This window comes from Gopherus evgoodei, chromosome 7 (assembly GCF_007399415.2).
Source record: "Gopherus evgoodei ecotype Sinaloan lineage chromosome 7, rGopEvg1_v1.p, whole genome shotgun sequence".
In the NCBI taxonomy this organism is placed as follows: Eukaryota; Metazoa; Chordata; order Testudines; family Testudinidae; genus Gopherus; species Gopherus evgoodei.
This window is the reverse complement of record NC_044328.1, coordinates 81,577,750-81,594,287: the sequence shown is the minus strand read 5'-3', so window position 1 is coordinate 81,594,287 and position 16,538 is coordinate 81,577,750. Positions and strand designations below refer to the sequence as shown.

The following is a 16,538-nucleotide window of genomic DNA, read 5'->3' as shown; positions in this document are numbered from 1 at the left end:
GTGCAGCCCAATGCACTTCCCCCATCCCCAGCTGCAGGGATTCCTAGGAGGGGGCTGTCCCTAGGCCCTGCTTGTGGGCGCTGTCCTTCATGCCAGCCCCTAACCTGAGTGTCTATCTCCCCCACCCCACCCAAGAGTGACACTGACCTCATCCGTGTCAGTTTCATGCTCCCAGGCTGTGACACAGGGACCCTCTGGTAACTGCCCCAGGGACGGTAATTAACAGGGAGGGCAATTAACCATTGGAACAACGTACCAAGAGGGGTGGTAGCTTCTCCATCCCTGGCCATTTTTAAAGCAAGACCCGATGCTTTGCTGTCAGAGCTGCACCCAGGGTTATTTTGAGGCAGGTCACTGGCCTATGCTGCACAGGAGGGCAGAGTCCATTCTGGCCCTGGAATCTAGGAATCAGGGAGAACCAAATGAAGAGCCGTGGGCAGGGACATGAACCCACAGCCCAGAGTCTTGTTAATGTCACTCCGCTGCCTGCTGTCTTGACACCCCTGAGTGCCAGGGGGTCCTGGAGCCGTCTGTCTGCAGCCTCACGGCAGCCTCCCCACTGCTGCGCTTCGTCCCCAGCAGCAAGCCTGCCAGGCCGGCCCCTTCCTTTATGAAAGGGCTTGTTAAATGGTAGTGAGGTTCCCCCTTGACCCAGACAGTGACTACCCGCCCCCTTTCTGAGGGGCATCTTCAAGCCTGGCTGAAGGAAGAACAGCAGGATTTGGGGGAGAGGGGGCACCTACATCGCACCCCAGTGTGGGAGCCAGGGCAGAGGAGCACCGAGGTGAGCACTTTGGAGCTGCCCCTTAAGGCAACCTTAACTGGCAGCAGCAGAGCTAAAGGTTTCCCCGGTTTTGATCTGCTAAGTTTCATTTTCCATTCACTAGAGAAACGAAACTGCAAAGGCCCAGCTGGGTGACAAGGGAGGGGCCAGTGTGGGTTGCTGCTGGAAGCCGGGGATCACTCCTTGGCACTGGGGCAGGGGCATCGGATTCGGTTTCCATCTCTTCCCTGTGTGGGAAGTTCCCAGCCTGCCTGGCCTGGGGCAGGGGGTGGCGCAGCAGGTGACAAGGAAGCAGCCTGGCCTGCTTTGTTTGGAAGTGGAAACTGAGCGGTGCAGATTATGTCACCAGCTCAAGGAGCAGCAGAAAGCTCCCAGCAGCGCTGCCCACCGGAGAGCAGAAGACACAAAGCCCAAGCGAAATGGGGGATTTCATGTATGTGTAGAGTGGGGGGAGGGGGCTACCTTTAGTAGCTTGATGCTGATTGGGCGTGAAGGGCCAAAGAGACAGGAAGGGGCAGATTGGGGCAAACCTGCCCCTCGGTGATTCCTCACCCCTGCAATGTCCTGGGGCCCTGAGAGGGGCAAATCAAAGACTGCAAGGCCAGAAGAAGCCATTGCTATCAGCTAGTTTGACCCCTAGCCCCTGTCACAGGCCAGAACCCTGCCCCCCACTAACATCAAGGGCAGAGCTTGTGGAAAACCAGCCAATTTGGGTGTAAGACTGGCCAGTGATGGAGCTCCCACAATCTCCTCCTACAGTGCAGGGCGCTGCTCCAGGCTGATGTACCTGCACTGGCATCACCCCTGGCCCGGCGAGGAGACTCGCGGAGATTAGCGCATGGGAAGCTGTCACAGTCAGTCAGGCCTTGGGTGGTGCCAGGCAGCATGTGCCCAGGCCTGTTGCTGCTCTCAGGTGGTGCCCATGCAATGGGCCCTTGTGCCTCCCTTTGCCCCAGGCCCAGCCCTTGGGTTCCTACCCCCAGTTCAGAATCCCACTCTGGCCCCAGTCCCCCAGTCCCATCCTCTGAGTCCCGGCACGCAGGACTGACAGGAGGTGGCCATTCTGGGGCCCTTTGGGGACCTGTCCCCCTGCCAGTTAGAGCTGCCTGCCCCAGGGCTAGGAGGTGCCAGTAGCTGAGGGAGCCCCAGTGGGAGGTGAGCAATAACAGCTCCTAGTGCTGCCAGAGGAGCCTACAAGGGCTGTAGTGCAAAGGAGACTCAACCCTTGTGTCTCGTGCCCCCAGTTCCCTCCAATGCATGCGACAGTTCTGGCTGCTTGTCGGGGCACAGACCCTCACCCCCACTGGCACCGGGGAAGGGCAGGGGGCCTGGGCTGCCTCCTGGCCACAGCCCAAGCTCAGCACTGGTCAATGAGTGCTGCAGGCGGCTCCTCCCTCCTCTAATGGCTGCGAGCTGGTGACCTTGGCGCTGCCAGCTCTCACAGCCAGGGAGCAGGGGAAGCAGCCAGACACAGGCATCAAAGGGCTGATAGCTTGTGGGGGGTAAGGGGAGAGCTCTTAGTGCTCTAGGTGAGCTGGGGGGCGTGTCCTGCCGGCAGGGCGCTGAGGCCGTGCAGCTGTCCCAGCCATGCCTGGGCGAATGGGGAACTGAACAGAGCCCAAGGTGCAGCCCTGGGCTGGGCTGCACCGCTGTGACAGGGCTTTGCCTGCCCTGTGAGTCACCCAACCACCCACTGGGTGCCACCATCCCACCCTCCACCCAAAGGTCACCATGCAGGCACCCTGCCCAGGCCAGAGCAGGGTCAGGCAGCAAGGCCGGGGCGAGGGGCTAATGGACAGGGTGTGCGAGGGGACCTGCAGTGGACTGGGGAGGGGTTGATGGGGCTGTAGGGGGAAGGTGGTGGCACAGCAAGAGAGAGCAGCCGTGAGGGGAATGGCTAGAGATGGGGCAGCTGTGAGGGCCACTGGGGGGAGAGGGGCAGCTGTGAGGGGTACCATGGGAGGTCCAACAAGGATGTGGGGGGTGAGATGGGACAAATGTGAGGGGTGCCTCCAGCCTCCCCAAAGCCCTCCAGGCTGATGGGCAGAGGAGCTGGGTGCCAGTCGACCCACTCCTTTCCCCCAGTGTGATCCCAACCCTGGAGAGGCTGCATACTTAGATGACCCTGTCCTGTGGGGAGACAGCTAGAGAGGATCCCCAGTCAGAGCAGGGCCTGCTAGAGCCACTGGGACTGGCCACATGCAGGCACCATGCCCACTGAGCTTCAGGATCCAGCCAGCCATCACTCCTGGGGTGTCCCTTTGCTTCCTGTCCCCTGCCCAGCTCCCAGCCTTTTCAGCCAATTCTGCACACTATAATAGTGCCCTCTGCTACACATACACTACTGTACACCTGTTGCCTGCTGGTCCAGCCTGCAGTGAGCAGCAGAGCCTGTTTGAGCCCAGGAGCGTCCACCAAAGGCACTGGCTTCTTAGCTCCCGAGGCCCCAGGTTTGATCCTGGCTACATATGGCTCCAGTAGCCCAGGCTCCTCAGCCTGGCTCTGTGGCTCAGCTACCTGTAGCAGGGGCAAAGTACTGCCCAAGCAGGTGCAGCCCATTTCAGAAAACCAGCACAAGGGTTCATCAACTGCTTTTATTGTGTTAATACAATATAGTCCCGCTGGGCTGGATCCAGTTCTGTGCCACGCTCCCTTCTCCTGCATCAGGGCTGTACTGGCCTGCCCGGCCTGTGACCGCCTCCTTCCTTCTCTTTCCACCCCCTATTTTCCTGCCTCGCTGTCGCATCCACGTGAGCTGGCTCCTGAAGACCTAAGCGGCACTTTCCTCTTCGCTCCCCTGCGTCTCCACAGCAGGGTCAGTGGCGTCACACCCAAAGGAGAGAGGAAAGGCAAGAGACCCAGACTGATAGGTTTCGAAGGGGCTATGCGACCAACAAATCCACCCAAGGGCCAGATCCTCCAAGGTCTTTAGGAGCCCAACTTCCATTGACTACAACAGGAGTTAGGAGCCTAAATACCTCTGCAGATCTGGGCTAAAATCTCATCTTTGGGAGAGAGGCCCCATTTTGATGACCTGCTGCTGTGCCTGCTGGGCCATGCACTCCATTCTGTGTGGGCATGGCCAACCAGGGCTCAGACTTAACGTCATAACACGCAGCTCGTACCTGGAGCATTTCGGTGACTGCTCTCCATGCGCTGGCTGTTCCCTGGGCCTCGTGGCCAGGGGGAGGAGAAGCCAGAGAGGTGAAGGCACTTGGCCAAGGTCCCCTGGCAGGGCAGTGGCAGACTCCTGGTCACCTGAAGCCCGCTGGGCCACCCAGCTGGTGAAAGGTACTGCACGGATGCAGCCTGGAGCTGAAATGCCTTGTCCCTGGCCAGGAGCAACTAGGAAAGCCGCCTCCACCCACCCCAGGGCAGCTCCCTCCCCTGACCCCCATCTCGGGTGAGAGCTGCTCTCCATCCCCAGATAGGCCTCAGGCTTCCGGTGGTGACACCCAACAAGGGAGGCCAGTTGCGATGGGCTTGCTTGTTTAGCGCCAGCCACCCAAATGGCCAGTAGCAGAGACGGCCACTAGGCACTGCCAGAGCCAGGCTGAAAGTGCCTGGTCTGGACCCAGCTCCCACTTCCATAAGGCCTGCGGTTATTCCCATCCCACAGAGCCAGGTTTGGGATGGCGGTCGTGGGGAAGCACTCTGTGTCTCAGGCCTCAGGGCCAGCTGGCTCCTGGCCTTGAATGCCTGGCACGCCCCATGCTTCCCATGGGCCATGGATCAGTTCTCCCTGGGTTTGGGATCGGGTTGAAGACTTGAGGCATTGGGGTCACACAGATGCTCCCACTCCCCACCACTCACTCCTCCTTCCCCCCACCCTGCAGGAATCTGGAGCCATCCCACCACACGGTGATCTCTTCTGTGCTGCCTCATTAGGTGGGCACCCTGCCCCTAATTCCAATCAGGGAGCGTCCCAAGTGAGGGGAGAGGCTTGGGCTCTGATCTCCTGCCTGCTGTGCCCCCCCATTGCACCATGGGACCACACACGCCCGTCCCAGAAGCCAGCAGCCAGGAATGTGCTCACGTACCTAGGACCAGACTACTGCCCCCAAGTCCACTTGGAGCTGGGGTGCAGCCTGAGGCGGGTTTACATTCATCAGTAACAGTCCGTTAATAAATACATCAGTGGTCGTGTCCCCAGGGGAGAAGGGGGAACCCAGGTACCAGCCTCCCTGCCCTCCAGCACATGCCAAACGGGTGTGCAGGGAACTGTCTCCGGGAGGTTCTGGATTCTGGAGAGGGCTGGGTTACAGGATGTCGGGCAGGGGCCAAGGGCCAATCGAAAAAAACCAGTCCCTGCTGGACTGATCTGCCCCTCGGGGGATGATCCAGGCTGGGACACGGCCAGATCCAGGAGGCCTCTTCGGTGTCTGGATGGCGCACGGCCCCTGCTCCTCTCCCGCTGGCCTCCCAAAGCCTTTGGTCTGAGGCCTGGGCCCCCGTCTCTGGTTGTGGGGCAGGCCCTGGGGGCTCCCCCCGCACCTGGCTGGGGAGAAGGGTGTCTCAAGGATGCGGCTGCCCCCACCTAGCTATGTGCAGAGGGAACCCATGGCCGGCTCAGCTCGCCGGTCTCCCCCAACCCCACCCTCCCTCCCCCCGCCTCCTAGCAGGAGTCCGGCGGGTCACCAGGCGGCGGCGCTGCGGGGTCCCCTCTCAGCACGGGGCAGCTCGTGTGTGCGTCGCTTGCGGGCTTTCCGCATCTCCTCCACATGCTTCCATTTGTGGGGCTTCACCTGGATGCTCAGCGGGGGGGGCCGGGGAGGCTTCTTCTTGGGCTGGTGGCTTGTGCGGCCCCACAACTGCTGGCAGACCTGATCCATGGTGCTGAGGTTGGGGTGGTCCACCAGCTGCAGGAAGTCCTGGTACCACAACTTGCTGCTGGCTGGCTCGGCGGGTGCCTCCTCCCGGGCACCGATCACCTCCAGCGAGAGGCGGAGGAGGGTCTGGGTGAAGCCGTGCTCTGTGGCCTGGCAGTGGTAAAGCCCGGCATCCTTGCGTGTCACGCTGCGGAGGAGGATGCCCCTCTCCGTCAGCAGCACCCGCTCGTCCAGCTGCACCTGCGGACCCGGGGAGACAAGGCAGAGCTGGAGCTGGAGGAGCAGGACCAGCGCCAGGGCCAAAGTGCAGTGCCTCAGTGTACCACCCTGGCCTCCCAGGTGGGGCTGGGTAGCTCAGGGGCAGGGCTTGTTGCTAGCAGGCCATGCGCTGCGCCAGTGCTGCTGGGCTGGGATGGCCTGAAGGGGCATCAGAGCACAGTGATGCCTGATAGGTTTTGAGAGCTCGCTTCAGAACTGGAGCTGACTGAGCTGGCATAAGGGAAGGATGGGCCCAGACAGCTGGAGCAGGGCGGGGCAGGGCAGGGCCAGGCTGGATTGGGTATACTTGCGCCAGGGAGGGATCAGGAGGGGAGAGTGAGGTGGTGGGGCTGGAGGGTCTATGTAACTGGGAGGGGTCTGGCTGGAGGTGGCCATGTGTCATGCATACACAGCAGTGAGTGGGGTGGGAAGGGGCAGAGGATTGGAGGGGGGCTCTGGAGCCCAGCCGGGAGGGCACAGGGATCCAGGAGCCTAGGGTATGATAGATGCCAGCCTGTGTCTTTTGGCTCTGACCAGCCTGGGCACAGCCAGTCCGATGCCCCGGTATCAGTGCGGCACGTGGGTCAGGACAAGCAGCCCCGCTCCTAGGGATGAGGGACCCTGTACCTCCTTCCTCGGGGTGTCGCTGGCTTTCTGGTAGGTCCACAACACCCGGGCCTGCAGGGACTTGGGCACGCACTCCAGGAAGGCACTGCTGCCCTCCACCCCGTACAGCTTCTTCTCTGGCACGCTGCTCTGGTGGGGATCTGCTGGGCATGGGCCACAGAGAGCATGAGCATGGGAGACACACCGGGGCACCCGTGCCATGGGGCCAGAACAAGCAAACATGCCCGAGCCTTTAGGTCACATGGCACAGAGGAGGCACAAGTGAATGCATCAGGGTGGCTGGGCCAGGAAGAGTGTGGCTGGCATGTTCCAGAGCCATGGGCCATGCAGCAGGCATGAGCTATCACCCATCAGGTGTCTGCGCTGAGCGGGCAGAGGCACGGCCATGACCTGTGCCCATGTCTCATCATGCCAGGCGTGTGACGAGGGGGAGTGCCCTGCTCCACATCCTGCAGCACATGAGCAGGCAGCAGTGGCACTGCCCGGGCACGTCTCTTTCTGGGAGGATGGGCATGCAGAGGGCTAAGGGCTGAGCTAGTACCCGAGGGGTGGGGAGTGGGCACACTGACCTCCAGAGCACAGCGTGTTGGGGTCTCCGTTCCGGACGTCCTGTCGCCGAAAACGCCTGTAGGGAAGAGCAGGGAGAGGGGTCAGGGTTGGGACACAGCGGGGGACTGACAGACATTTTCTGAGGAGCACAGAAGTTCTGGCAGCCTCTCCTCGTACCTGGGGAGTGAGCCCCCTTCTCCCAACACCCGCCAGGAGCACCCTACGTCAGGCACCCGCTGGACCCTGGGTGCAGAACCCCACAGTTCTGTGACATGGGGCCAAGGAGTCTCTCCCGCCAGTCCCTAGCGAGGAGTTGTCGCTGTTCTGAACAGGATGTTGCTGTGCTGACTGCTGGCAGCACCAAGATTCCTACCAGGCCCCCCATCACCCTAGTATCTGGGTGCCTCATGCTCTTTAATGTCGCTCCCCTCACACGCCTCTGGGCGGCAGGGCAAGGCTCTTCTCCCCATTGCACAGATGGGGAAACTGAGGCCAAAGTCACCCTGGGAGCCTGTGGCACTGAACAGGGGCCTCCTGCCCTGGGCTGGATCTTACCACTTCAGCTAGGCCCAGGATAAGGCTGGCACAAGATCGCCACAGCGCCAACCCTACCCCAGACATCATCCCAAGCCTTGCAGTGTAGGGGGCAGCTCTGATGCAGCTGGCATCCCCTGCATGCCTCTCCCCGGTCCCCCAGTTTCCTCTCCGGTCCCATGGTATCCTCCCCATGGCTCAGCACTTCTAGGAGCAGCGAGGAAATGATCTGAGCGAGGAGCCTCTGGGCCCCATGTGGCTGGAGTGGATGGGGCCATACCTCTTGGTGTTGGGCATGTAGCGGGTGCAGCTGGTGCCGTTCCAGGCGCAGTAGGGATCTCTGGCCAGGCAGCACTCGGCACAGCCCTTGCCATAGATCCCGCAGCGGTGCAGGGGCAGCTGGGAGAGGGACGTCGGGGAGCCCACATAGAGTTGTTGCTGTTGGAGAGGCAAGGCCAGATGGTCGGGGGCGGATCGAGCACCCGGGCGCATGCCACGGCACCACATCCCCGGGAAGGTGCCCACGCAGCATGTGGCCAGGGGGTCACCGCCCCCATGGGGCCTGTGTCTCAGAAGGTGCCAGCCTGGGGAAAGGAGGGGAGAATCTTCCCCTGGGAATGAGGTGGCCACAGTGCCCAGCCTCATCCACTGGGCGCCCGTGCCAGGGCATCTGAGGGCATTTGGGTCACGGCAGGTCAGGGCCAGCCTAGCTCTCCTGCAGGAGATGAGGCCAAGGGAGAGCTGTGGGGACTGCAGCGAGGTCCCCGGCACAGCACGCCCGCTGGGGGGAGGGGCAGATGGCTGCCCAGGCCGGCGCCCACCTGCACTGGCTGCCCTGGACATGTCACCAGGGCAGCCCTGAGTTCTCCAAGTAATGGGCCGACACGTGGGTCAGTCTCCCTACACCTCCTCCAGCCCCTGTACCCAGGACTACTTTTCCTCGGTCTCCAGTGGCACAAGGACAACGCTGTGCCAGAATACGGAGCTAATCCCCAGCAGGCCCTACCCTTGTTATTACAATGGCTGGCTCCAGGGCACTGAGTGCCAGGGGCTTCAGAGACACAGATGAGTCCAGTGCCTCCCCTGGATCCAGCCACGACTAGCACCCCAGCATGACTGGCACAGTGCCACAGCTGGCACCCTGGTATAACTGGCATGCCAGCACAGAGCCATGGCTGGCACCTCAGCCAGCAACCTGGCACAGTGCCATGGCCAGCACATCCCACAGTTGTTTCCCCATGCCCATCTCTTCCTCTCCAACCCTCTCAGATGCTGCCCATGCCCGCCGGACTCCTCACCCGCTTGGATGAGATCTGCATGCTGGTGATGGGGGACGAATCCTGCCGAGACAAACAGAGCACAAGGCACATTAAGGGGGAGTCCAGGCAAACACCAGGCTCCTAGCACAGCCCAGTCATTGCTGCTTTGCCCGTCTGTCCAGGCCATGCCTGTGGGGGTCTCACTGCACTTCTCTGGGGGTGGTATCAGCCCCATTGCCCCGCTCCATGGGCAAGGCGCCAAGAGGCCAAGTGATGCACCTGAGAGCACAGGACCATGGATAGAACCCGGAAGTCCTGGCTCCAGCTGCTGAGTCAGGCTGGCGATGCTGGTTAACGTGGGTGGCAGGCTGCCTGCCCACGGCACCGCCGGCCCTACCCAACATGGATAGAGGAGGATGGGCCCATGTGGCAGGCACCCAGTCACACACCTTGCCGAGGGGGCTGGTCACCACATGGCCACCGCTCCCTCAGCCCCATCTCATTAGGATGTGGCACCAGCCTTTACCACTCAGAAGGGGAAAGGGATACGCACAGGCAAAGCAGCTCCAGCCCATGGCTCAGGTTGCTTTTTGCCAGGTCCCAAGCATGGAAGAGGGGTAGAAGGTGGGGGGGGAGAGGCGGGGGCATGACTTCGCCAGCCTGCAACAAGACAGGTGTGTGCATGTGCGTGTGCGCGGGAAATCAGGCCCCTGGCACCTCCCTGCCCTGCCCACTGTCCTACCTTAAACACCTGTAGCTCCTCCAGCAGCAGCTCCTCCTTGTTCTGCCAGTTCTCCTTGGGCACCGAGACCACCTTCAGCACCGTGCCAACGTCTGCAGGGGGGAAGGAGGGGGTGACGGTATGGCAACATCCACAGCGGAGATGTCCCACCCATGGGCAGCTCCCACACACTCACACCCGGCTGGGAAGAGATGCAGGCCCAGGACCCCACTGCCCAGGGTCAGCCTCCCAGATCTGTAAGTGGGCATCGAGAGAAGGGGGCCCTGACTGGCAAAGGCAGTCCCAGGGAAGCCAAGGGGTCATAGTCATGGCTTAGTGTGAGCAAGGACAGCATAACCCCCTTACGCTCAGCCCCCACAGCTCTCAGGCCAGGGCAGTATCGTTATCCCCATTTTACCAAGGGGAAACTGAGGCAAGAGCGGGCAAGGGACTCATCCAGCAGGCCAGTGCCATGGCAGGGAACAGAAACTCAGTCACTGAGCCACTGTCGCTCCCCTATTTGTCCTTACACACGCCCAGCTCCTTGCGCTGTGGGAGGGCCTCAGGGCAGCTGGGGCAGCCGAGGCGCTCACTGGGCACGTGCTGCGTGGGCGGAACATTAGAGGTCCCGGGCTCCGCCTGCGACAGCTCCAGGGAAATCTGGGGCTGGCAGGAGTGACCGGGGTCTGGGAGGGGCAGTGGGTGCACCTGTGCCAATGAAGAGGACGTCGTAGTGCCCGTCGGCGGCCATCACCCGGTCCACGGCGATGCGGGTGAAGGTGTAGTCCCCGCTGGTCTGCAGGAAAACTGGCCGCTGGTTGTGTGGCAGCACGGGGTTGGCCATGAGTGGGTGATTGCGGGCAAACTGGATCACATCGTCGGGGAAATCTTTGGTGGAGCTGAAGGTGCCAAAGGTTTTGCTGGGGCACTGAGAGGGCAGAGAGGGGCGAAGTCAGCTGGGGAAAATGTGGGGACGGGCCACGGCACATGAGATGCTGCTGCTCATCACTCCCAACCCACTGTCCCCCTGCTCTCCGAGCCCCGGGTTCCCCTCACAGCTCTGCTGGTGCCCCTCACTCCTGACCCACAGATCCCTGCTATCCCAATCCTGGGCTCCCCCACAGCTCTGCCAGTGCCTGTCACTCCTGACCCTCAGCCCCCTTCCCTCCGAGCCCCGGATTCCTCCCATAGCTCTGCCGGTGCCCCTCACTCCTGACCCACAGCCCCCTGCTTGCCCAGCCTTGGGCTCCCCCACAATCCTGCCAGTGCCTGTCACTCCCGACCTGCAGCCCCCTGCTATCCCAGTCCTGGGCTTCCCCACAGCTCTGCCAGTGCCCCTCAACCCTGACCCACAGCCTTCTGCTATCCCAGCCCTTGGTTCCTCCCCCGCCAGCTCTGCTGGTGCCTGTCAATCCCGATCCGCAGCCCCTGTGGTTCATCCTTTCCGGGCCCCTTGGCCAGAGCTAATTCAGTCATTTCCCTTTGGGTGAGGGTGGGGGCTTGTTTTGGCCAATGGACCAGCTCTGAGCTGGGCATCCAGCTCCCTACCAAATCCACTGGTGCTGAGACCTGGCACAAAGCCCTGGCTCTGCTGCTTCCTGCAGAGCACTGACAGCAGCTGAGCCTTCCCTGCTGCCCAGGCCCCTCTCTCAGCTGGCCACCTCCTGTCCTCACAGGCCTCTTGGTGGGGGGAGGATGGACTCTTCCCCCCAGGTCAGGCTGGCAGAGCTGTGTGTGTGTGTGCACCAAGGCACAAGGCCCCAAGCTCAAGGGGTCCAGGATGGGGGCAGGATGCAGGGCTGCAGGTATCAAGAGGCTCGGGCAGCTGCATAGCCCTGCTGAGGGACGACGCTGGGGGAGGTGCCTGATCCCCACTGGCTGCAGGGGGAGCCCTCTGCCCTGTGTCCCTCCCGGCCAGCTGGGGACCACAGCACATACCATGCCCGGGCGAGGGTAGGGCACACGGCCCTGGTACGACACCCACTGGTAGTTGGGCCCCTCCTTGTGAGCGAAGGGCCCCAGGAAGGCTCGGCGGATGTCGTGCATGTTGTACAGGCAGACGGCGGAGCCCCTAAACACCGAGCTGCGGGGAAAGCAACAGGCAAGGGCATGAGGGGGGCACTGGAAGCAAAGGGGGCATCGAGTGGGGGAAGGGCAAGGGGCACAGGGAGAAGGGGTCAGAGTGGGCATGGGGCAGGAAGGGAAGGACTGGGGGTCCCTGGCCCTGAGCACCCCCGTACACCAGGCCCAGCTACAGAACCTATGGGTGCTCTGATGAAGGGGTCGCGGAGGGGTGGCGTGGAGATGGCTCGGGGAGGGAGGGGCGATGGGCAAGCTGGGGTTGGGTGAGCTAGGGGGGCTGAGTTGGGGGGGGAATGATGAGCTGAGGGAGGCTGGATGAACTGGCTGAAGGGGCTGGGCGCACTGAAGTGGGGCCCGGGTGAGCAGAGGGGTCAGTGCGGAGCTGGCTGGCAGGATAGCGAGCTGGGAGGACATGTGGGGAGGCAGGTGCTTGAGGGGAAGGGCAGGTGAGCTGGGGGTCGGTGCAGAGCTGGCTGGGGGGCTGGGCATTGGGGGGCAGCATGGAACTGGGGGGGGCTGGGCATGCGGGGCGGGGGCAGCGTGGAGCTGGGAGGGGGCGGGTGTTGGGGGGGCCTCGCCATACCTGGAGGTAGAGAAGACGGCGTAGAGCAGGGGGTTCTGTGTGTCCCTCGTCCTCAGCAGGAAGACGTCACCTGTGAGTGGCAGAGGGGGATGGGCATGTCATTGATCAGCCCTCCCCCCCCGCACACAGTCCTCCCCATCAATACCTCCCCCCGCCTGATGTGACCAGCCTTCCCCCCCAGCACGCAGCCTCCCCACATGCCCTGTCACAGAGCCCCCCACCAACCCAGGCAGTGGCCCTGCAGCTGGTGCCCACCCCACGCCACTCACGGAGCTCGTCAAAGAAGGTGTCGCCCCCGTCGCTGCCTGGCACTGAACACACCAGCCTGGCCTTCAGGAACGTTGTCCACTTGTTCACCAGACTCCGCTGTCCACCCAGGTCGTTCTGTGGGGAGGGCAGACAGGCTGAGCGGGGGCTGGGCAGGGGGCTCAGCAGGATGCCCACCCCCAGGGAGCCTCTCCATCCACCAGAACGCCAGCACTGCCAGGTCCCAGGGCACGACAGACAATGGACTCTCCGTCTCTGGGCTGGACCTGCTGCAGTGGCATGGGAGAGCCCGACTGAGCTGTCCCCAGAGTGGGGCTCATGCCAGAGCAGCTGGGGAACGATCACACAGGCCTGGCTGGCAGAGCCGCTGCCCACATGCCAGGGGGGCTCGGCTCCAATCGCAGTGTAGCTGCTGTGCAGGCGGAGCACAGGTGGGGATCACACCCATCCCTCCCGGCCCCCCAGGGGTGCAGTGAAAGGGACCAGCCCCATTGTGCCAGCTGGGACAGGTGGGCATGTGAGCACTCACCCTGCAGATCTGGCCGATGCGGGCGAAGCTGGCCTTGCCCAGCCCCTGCTGCCCCTCCACCGCCGTCTCGCGGAAGAAGAAGTAGATCTTGTCATCGTCCGGGTTCTCACTCTCCGGGATCCAGAACACGTCCACAAACTTGGGTTCTGGGCCAGGCAGAACATGAGGAGGAAGGGAGGGTCAGGCAGGGGGAGGCATGAGGTGAGCACGGGGCACCCATGGCATCCAGCACGGGCGCTCAGGCAGAAAGTAGAGTAACAATTGCACTCAGCCCATGTTATCGGGGGGAGGGATAGCTCAGTGGTTTGAGCATTGGCCTGCTAAACGGAGGGTTGTAAGTTCAATCCTTGAGGGGGCTATTTGGGGAACTGGGGTAAAAATCTGGGAATTGGTCCTGCTTTGAGCAGAGGGTTGGACTAGATGACCTCCTGAGGTCCCTTCCAACCCTATGATTCTATGTCAGGGCTGCCAGTGCTTTGATATCTGATTTGCGTGCCAACCCACACGGGGAAACGGAGGTACAAAGAAGGGATGTTAATTAGTGGCATGGCAGGAAACAGGACCCAGCAGTCCTGACACTCGCTGCTCTAGCCCCGGCCCTCCCTTCCCCAGCAGTGCAGCTAACAGCCTAAGCCAGACCAGAGGCCCCATGGGCTCCACACTGCCAGGAGATCAGCCAGGCCCTGCCCTGACTGTCAGAGAGCACCTGCAGCCAGTGCTGCCTGAAACTGGCTTGGCGGTGAACGGGGCCTGGGGTCGGAGCTGCAGCCCAGGTCCCCTGCCTGTCTGGTGGAGGTTCAGGGGAGGCCAGAGGGCACCCCCCACCTCCCTTGCCACAGGCAACTCCATGCTCCCCCAGCACCCCCCTCGTCCAAGCCGCACCAGACCAGGCTGCGATTGGGCACCACCTGGACATTCTCATTCCCCTGCCCCTGGAACGTGCAGCTGAGGGGATCCCCATGCCCATGCAGCTGGACCACCCCTCATCCCAGCTCCATTGCCTCACAACTGCCCTGCACTCAAAGAGGGCCCTGCAGTCACATGCCACTAGGTGGCAGCCTTGATCCACCAGCTCCCACAGGGAGCATCAGCCCAGCCATTGAGAGCAGGTTCAGGGCCAGAGAGAAGGGATACTTGGTACGGGGCAGACGGGTGATGCTCCTCAGTTCCAACCCACAGCCTCCCAGCCCACCACCCCCAGCTAAACCCCCTGCTAGTCCAGTCATGGGCTCCCCCCCACAGCTCTGCCCAGCAATTCCTGCACCCAGTCCAGCCCAGCTCTGGTGCCCTGGAGGCAGAGCCTGGGGGTGCCAGCTCACTGCACTGTCTCAGGGTGATCTCGAGCCGCTCCCAGGGGCGCTGCTATTCTTGGTGCTGCCCATTTCCAGGCGATGGCACCCTCCGGGCAGAATAGGGCTGGGGATGACCATGGGCTGGGTCCATAGGCAGCCCCAGCCTGGCAGCTCCCCCAGCAGGGCCGGCTTTAGGAAGTGCAGGGCCCAATTCGAACAGTTTCGACGGGGCCCCAGCAAGGATGACTTAAAAAAAAAACACGCAAAAAAACATGTGGGGCTTGTACTCACTGGGCGGTGCTCCGAGACTTCGGTGGTGGGTCCTTCACTCACTCCGGGTCTTCAGCAGCACTGAAGGAAGTGCTGCCGAAGACTCGGAGAGAGTGAAGGACCTGCCGCGAATACCCGGAGCACCGCTGGGTGAGTAAAACTTAAAAAGGTGCCTCTAGCCAGAGAAGGGTGAGGGGCCCTCTTAGGCGCGGGGCCTGATTCGGGGGAATTGATGGAATAGGCCTAAAGCCAGCCCTGCCCCCCAGCCACTGCCTGCAGGGATGGGGACACTGGGAGAGAACCAAGAGCAAATCCCAGGGTCAGGCATGGCCAGGGGAAGGGTGGGAATGAGGCCCCCCAAAGGTGAATGAGGCCAGAAGCTCTTGCAGGACGAGGAGTTCATTATCCCAGCATGACAGGTGGTGGGATTCAGAGGGTGAGTCAGTGAAATGCCAAAGGGGATGAACGGAGCACAGATGCCCACAGGGTTAGGGCCAGGAAAGTGTCTTCATCAGCCCTGCTGGTGCTCCTCACTCCCGACCTGCAGCCCCAGCTATTCCAGCCCTGGGGTCCCCCCCACAGCCCTGCCAGTGCCCCCCAGCCTTTGGGAAATGACCCCCAATCAGAGGCATGCACAAGGGGACAAGCAGGGGCACAGGGCCCCCAATATCAGGCAGGAACACAGAACACACACCTGCTCCTGAGTTCTGAAATCTCCCCCCGGAGACAGACACCCAGGGCCCGGCTCTGCCTTCCCCCTGATGTCACTGTTCCCACCTGTGCCCAGAGACTGGCATGCTCAGATCTGGGAGCCTCCCCTGTCAACGGTGCAGGGGGCTGGGCCGGAGCTGGGCCCAGATGAGTCTGTGACAGGGAGTGAAATTCACTAGGAGCTTGGCTGAGGCTGCCAAACTCATCATACTCAGGATGCGGCCCAGCATCCTCGAGCCGAGGGATCACCCCTGGGCAGCAGTCCCCTCCCCAGACTCCCCCCTAGGCCTGGCACTGACCGTTGAGCCAGCGGGAGTCATGCTGCTCAGTACGAATGGACGGGCGCAGCCCTAGGCTGCGGAAGATGGTGAAGTCACGGCCCATCAGGTCGGTTGCCACCCCGGAATACAGCTCCTCCCCTAGGGCAGGGATCAAAGAGGTGGGGGGCATTAAACACAGGCACGGGCCTGCTCAGTCCTCCCCGCCTACCTCCCCCCATCGCCAGGGGAAAGGCTGAGCACCCTGCTCCTCAGACAGCCAAGGGAACTGCTCCACCCCCCTCACCAGATGTCACTGGAGGGGGGGAATTTACAGGGGCACCCCCGGCAGATCAGGGGGTTAACAAGGCCCTGCTCACCCCTCCCCCCCAGCTCAGTGGTGAGTTCAAGGCTCAGATTCCTCTGCTGGGACAGTCCCCGGTGACCCACAGGGGCTCTTATGTCCTGGCTCTGCACAGAACTGGCATCTCGTCCTCGCCCCCCCCCCCCAGAGGGCACAAGCCAGCAGCATCTCAGCCAGCCCAGCCTCTTCCAACAGGGAGCGCTGTGGGGAGCTGGGTAGGAGCGCTGGCTGTGGGGGGAGCTCCCAGCTGCTCCGGCCCCAGCCTCTCCCAGTAGGGGGTGCTGTGGGGAGAGGCAGGGGCACGTGGCAGTCAGCAGGGTCCAGCAGTCGATACGGAGGGCCCCACGTGCCAGCTCAGGGCCGTGGCTCTTACCCACGAGCACCGAGGCAGCCACGTGCCGTGGGTCGTATGGGCTCTTCCCTTTGCCGTCCTCCATGGCTGCAGGGTCCAGCTTAAAGACGGGCTCCTGGAGAGAGGGAACAAAGCATGTCAGCAATGGGGGGGCGGGGTGTGGGGGAAGGGGGCATTTGGGGCCAGGGCTGCTAACAGAACCAGTCCCCCCCGCATCCCGATTTAGTTGATTTAGTTGGGGATTGGTCCTGCTTTGAGCAGGGGGTTGGA

The 16,538-nt window shown here is 62.5% G+C and overlaps 1 protein-coding gene across 3 annotated transcripts in view; it reads right to left on the bottom strand.

Moving 5' to 3' along the window:
• Positions 1 to 3,381: 3,381 nt before the first annotated feature.
• Positions 3,382 to 16,538, bottom strand: part of SEMA3B (semaphorin 3B) — a 44,150-nt gene continuing 30,993 nt past the window's right edge. For 2 of the 3 annotated variants that reach the window (XM_030570697.1, XM_030570698.1), the window contains exons 6-18: positions 16,290 to 16,383; positions 15,595 to 15,714; positions 13,023 to 13,168; positions 12,496 to 12,610; positions 12,227 to 12,296; positions 11,500 to 11,644; positions 10,270 to 10,489; positions 9,583 to 9,674; positions 8,880 to 8,921; positions 7,862 to 8,019; positions 7,068 to 7,123; positions 6,499 to 6,641; positions 3,382 to 5,853 (exon numbers count right to left, since the gene is read on the bottom strand). In XM_030570697.1, coding sequence (XP_030426557.1) covers positions 5,419 to 5,853; positions 6,499 to 6,641; positions 7,068 to 7,123; positions 7,862 to 8,019; positions 8,880 to 8,921; positions 9,583 to 9,674; positions 10,270 to 10,489; positions 11,500 to 11,644; positions 12,227 to 12,296; positions 12,496 to 12,610; positions 13,023 to 13,168; positions 15,595 to 15,714; positions 16,290 to 16,383 — 1,836 coding nt within the window. In that variant the 3' untranslated portion in view covers positions 3,382 to 5,418. Of the gene's footprint in view, positions 5,854 to 6,498; positions 6,642 to 7,067; positions 7,124 to 7,861; positions 8,020 to 8,879; positions 8,922 to 9,582; positions 9,675 to 10,269; positions 10,490 to 11,499; positions 11,645 to 12,226; positions 12,315 to 12,495; positions 12,611 to 13,022; positions 13,169 to 15,594; positions 15,715 to 16,289; positions 16,384 to 16,538 lie in introns of those variants that run through there. The other variant, XM_030570699.1, reaches the window with a different exon arrangement.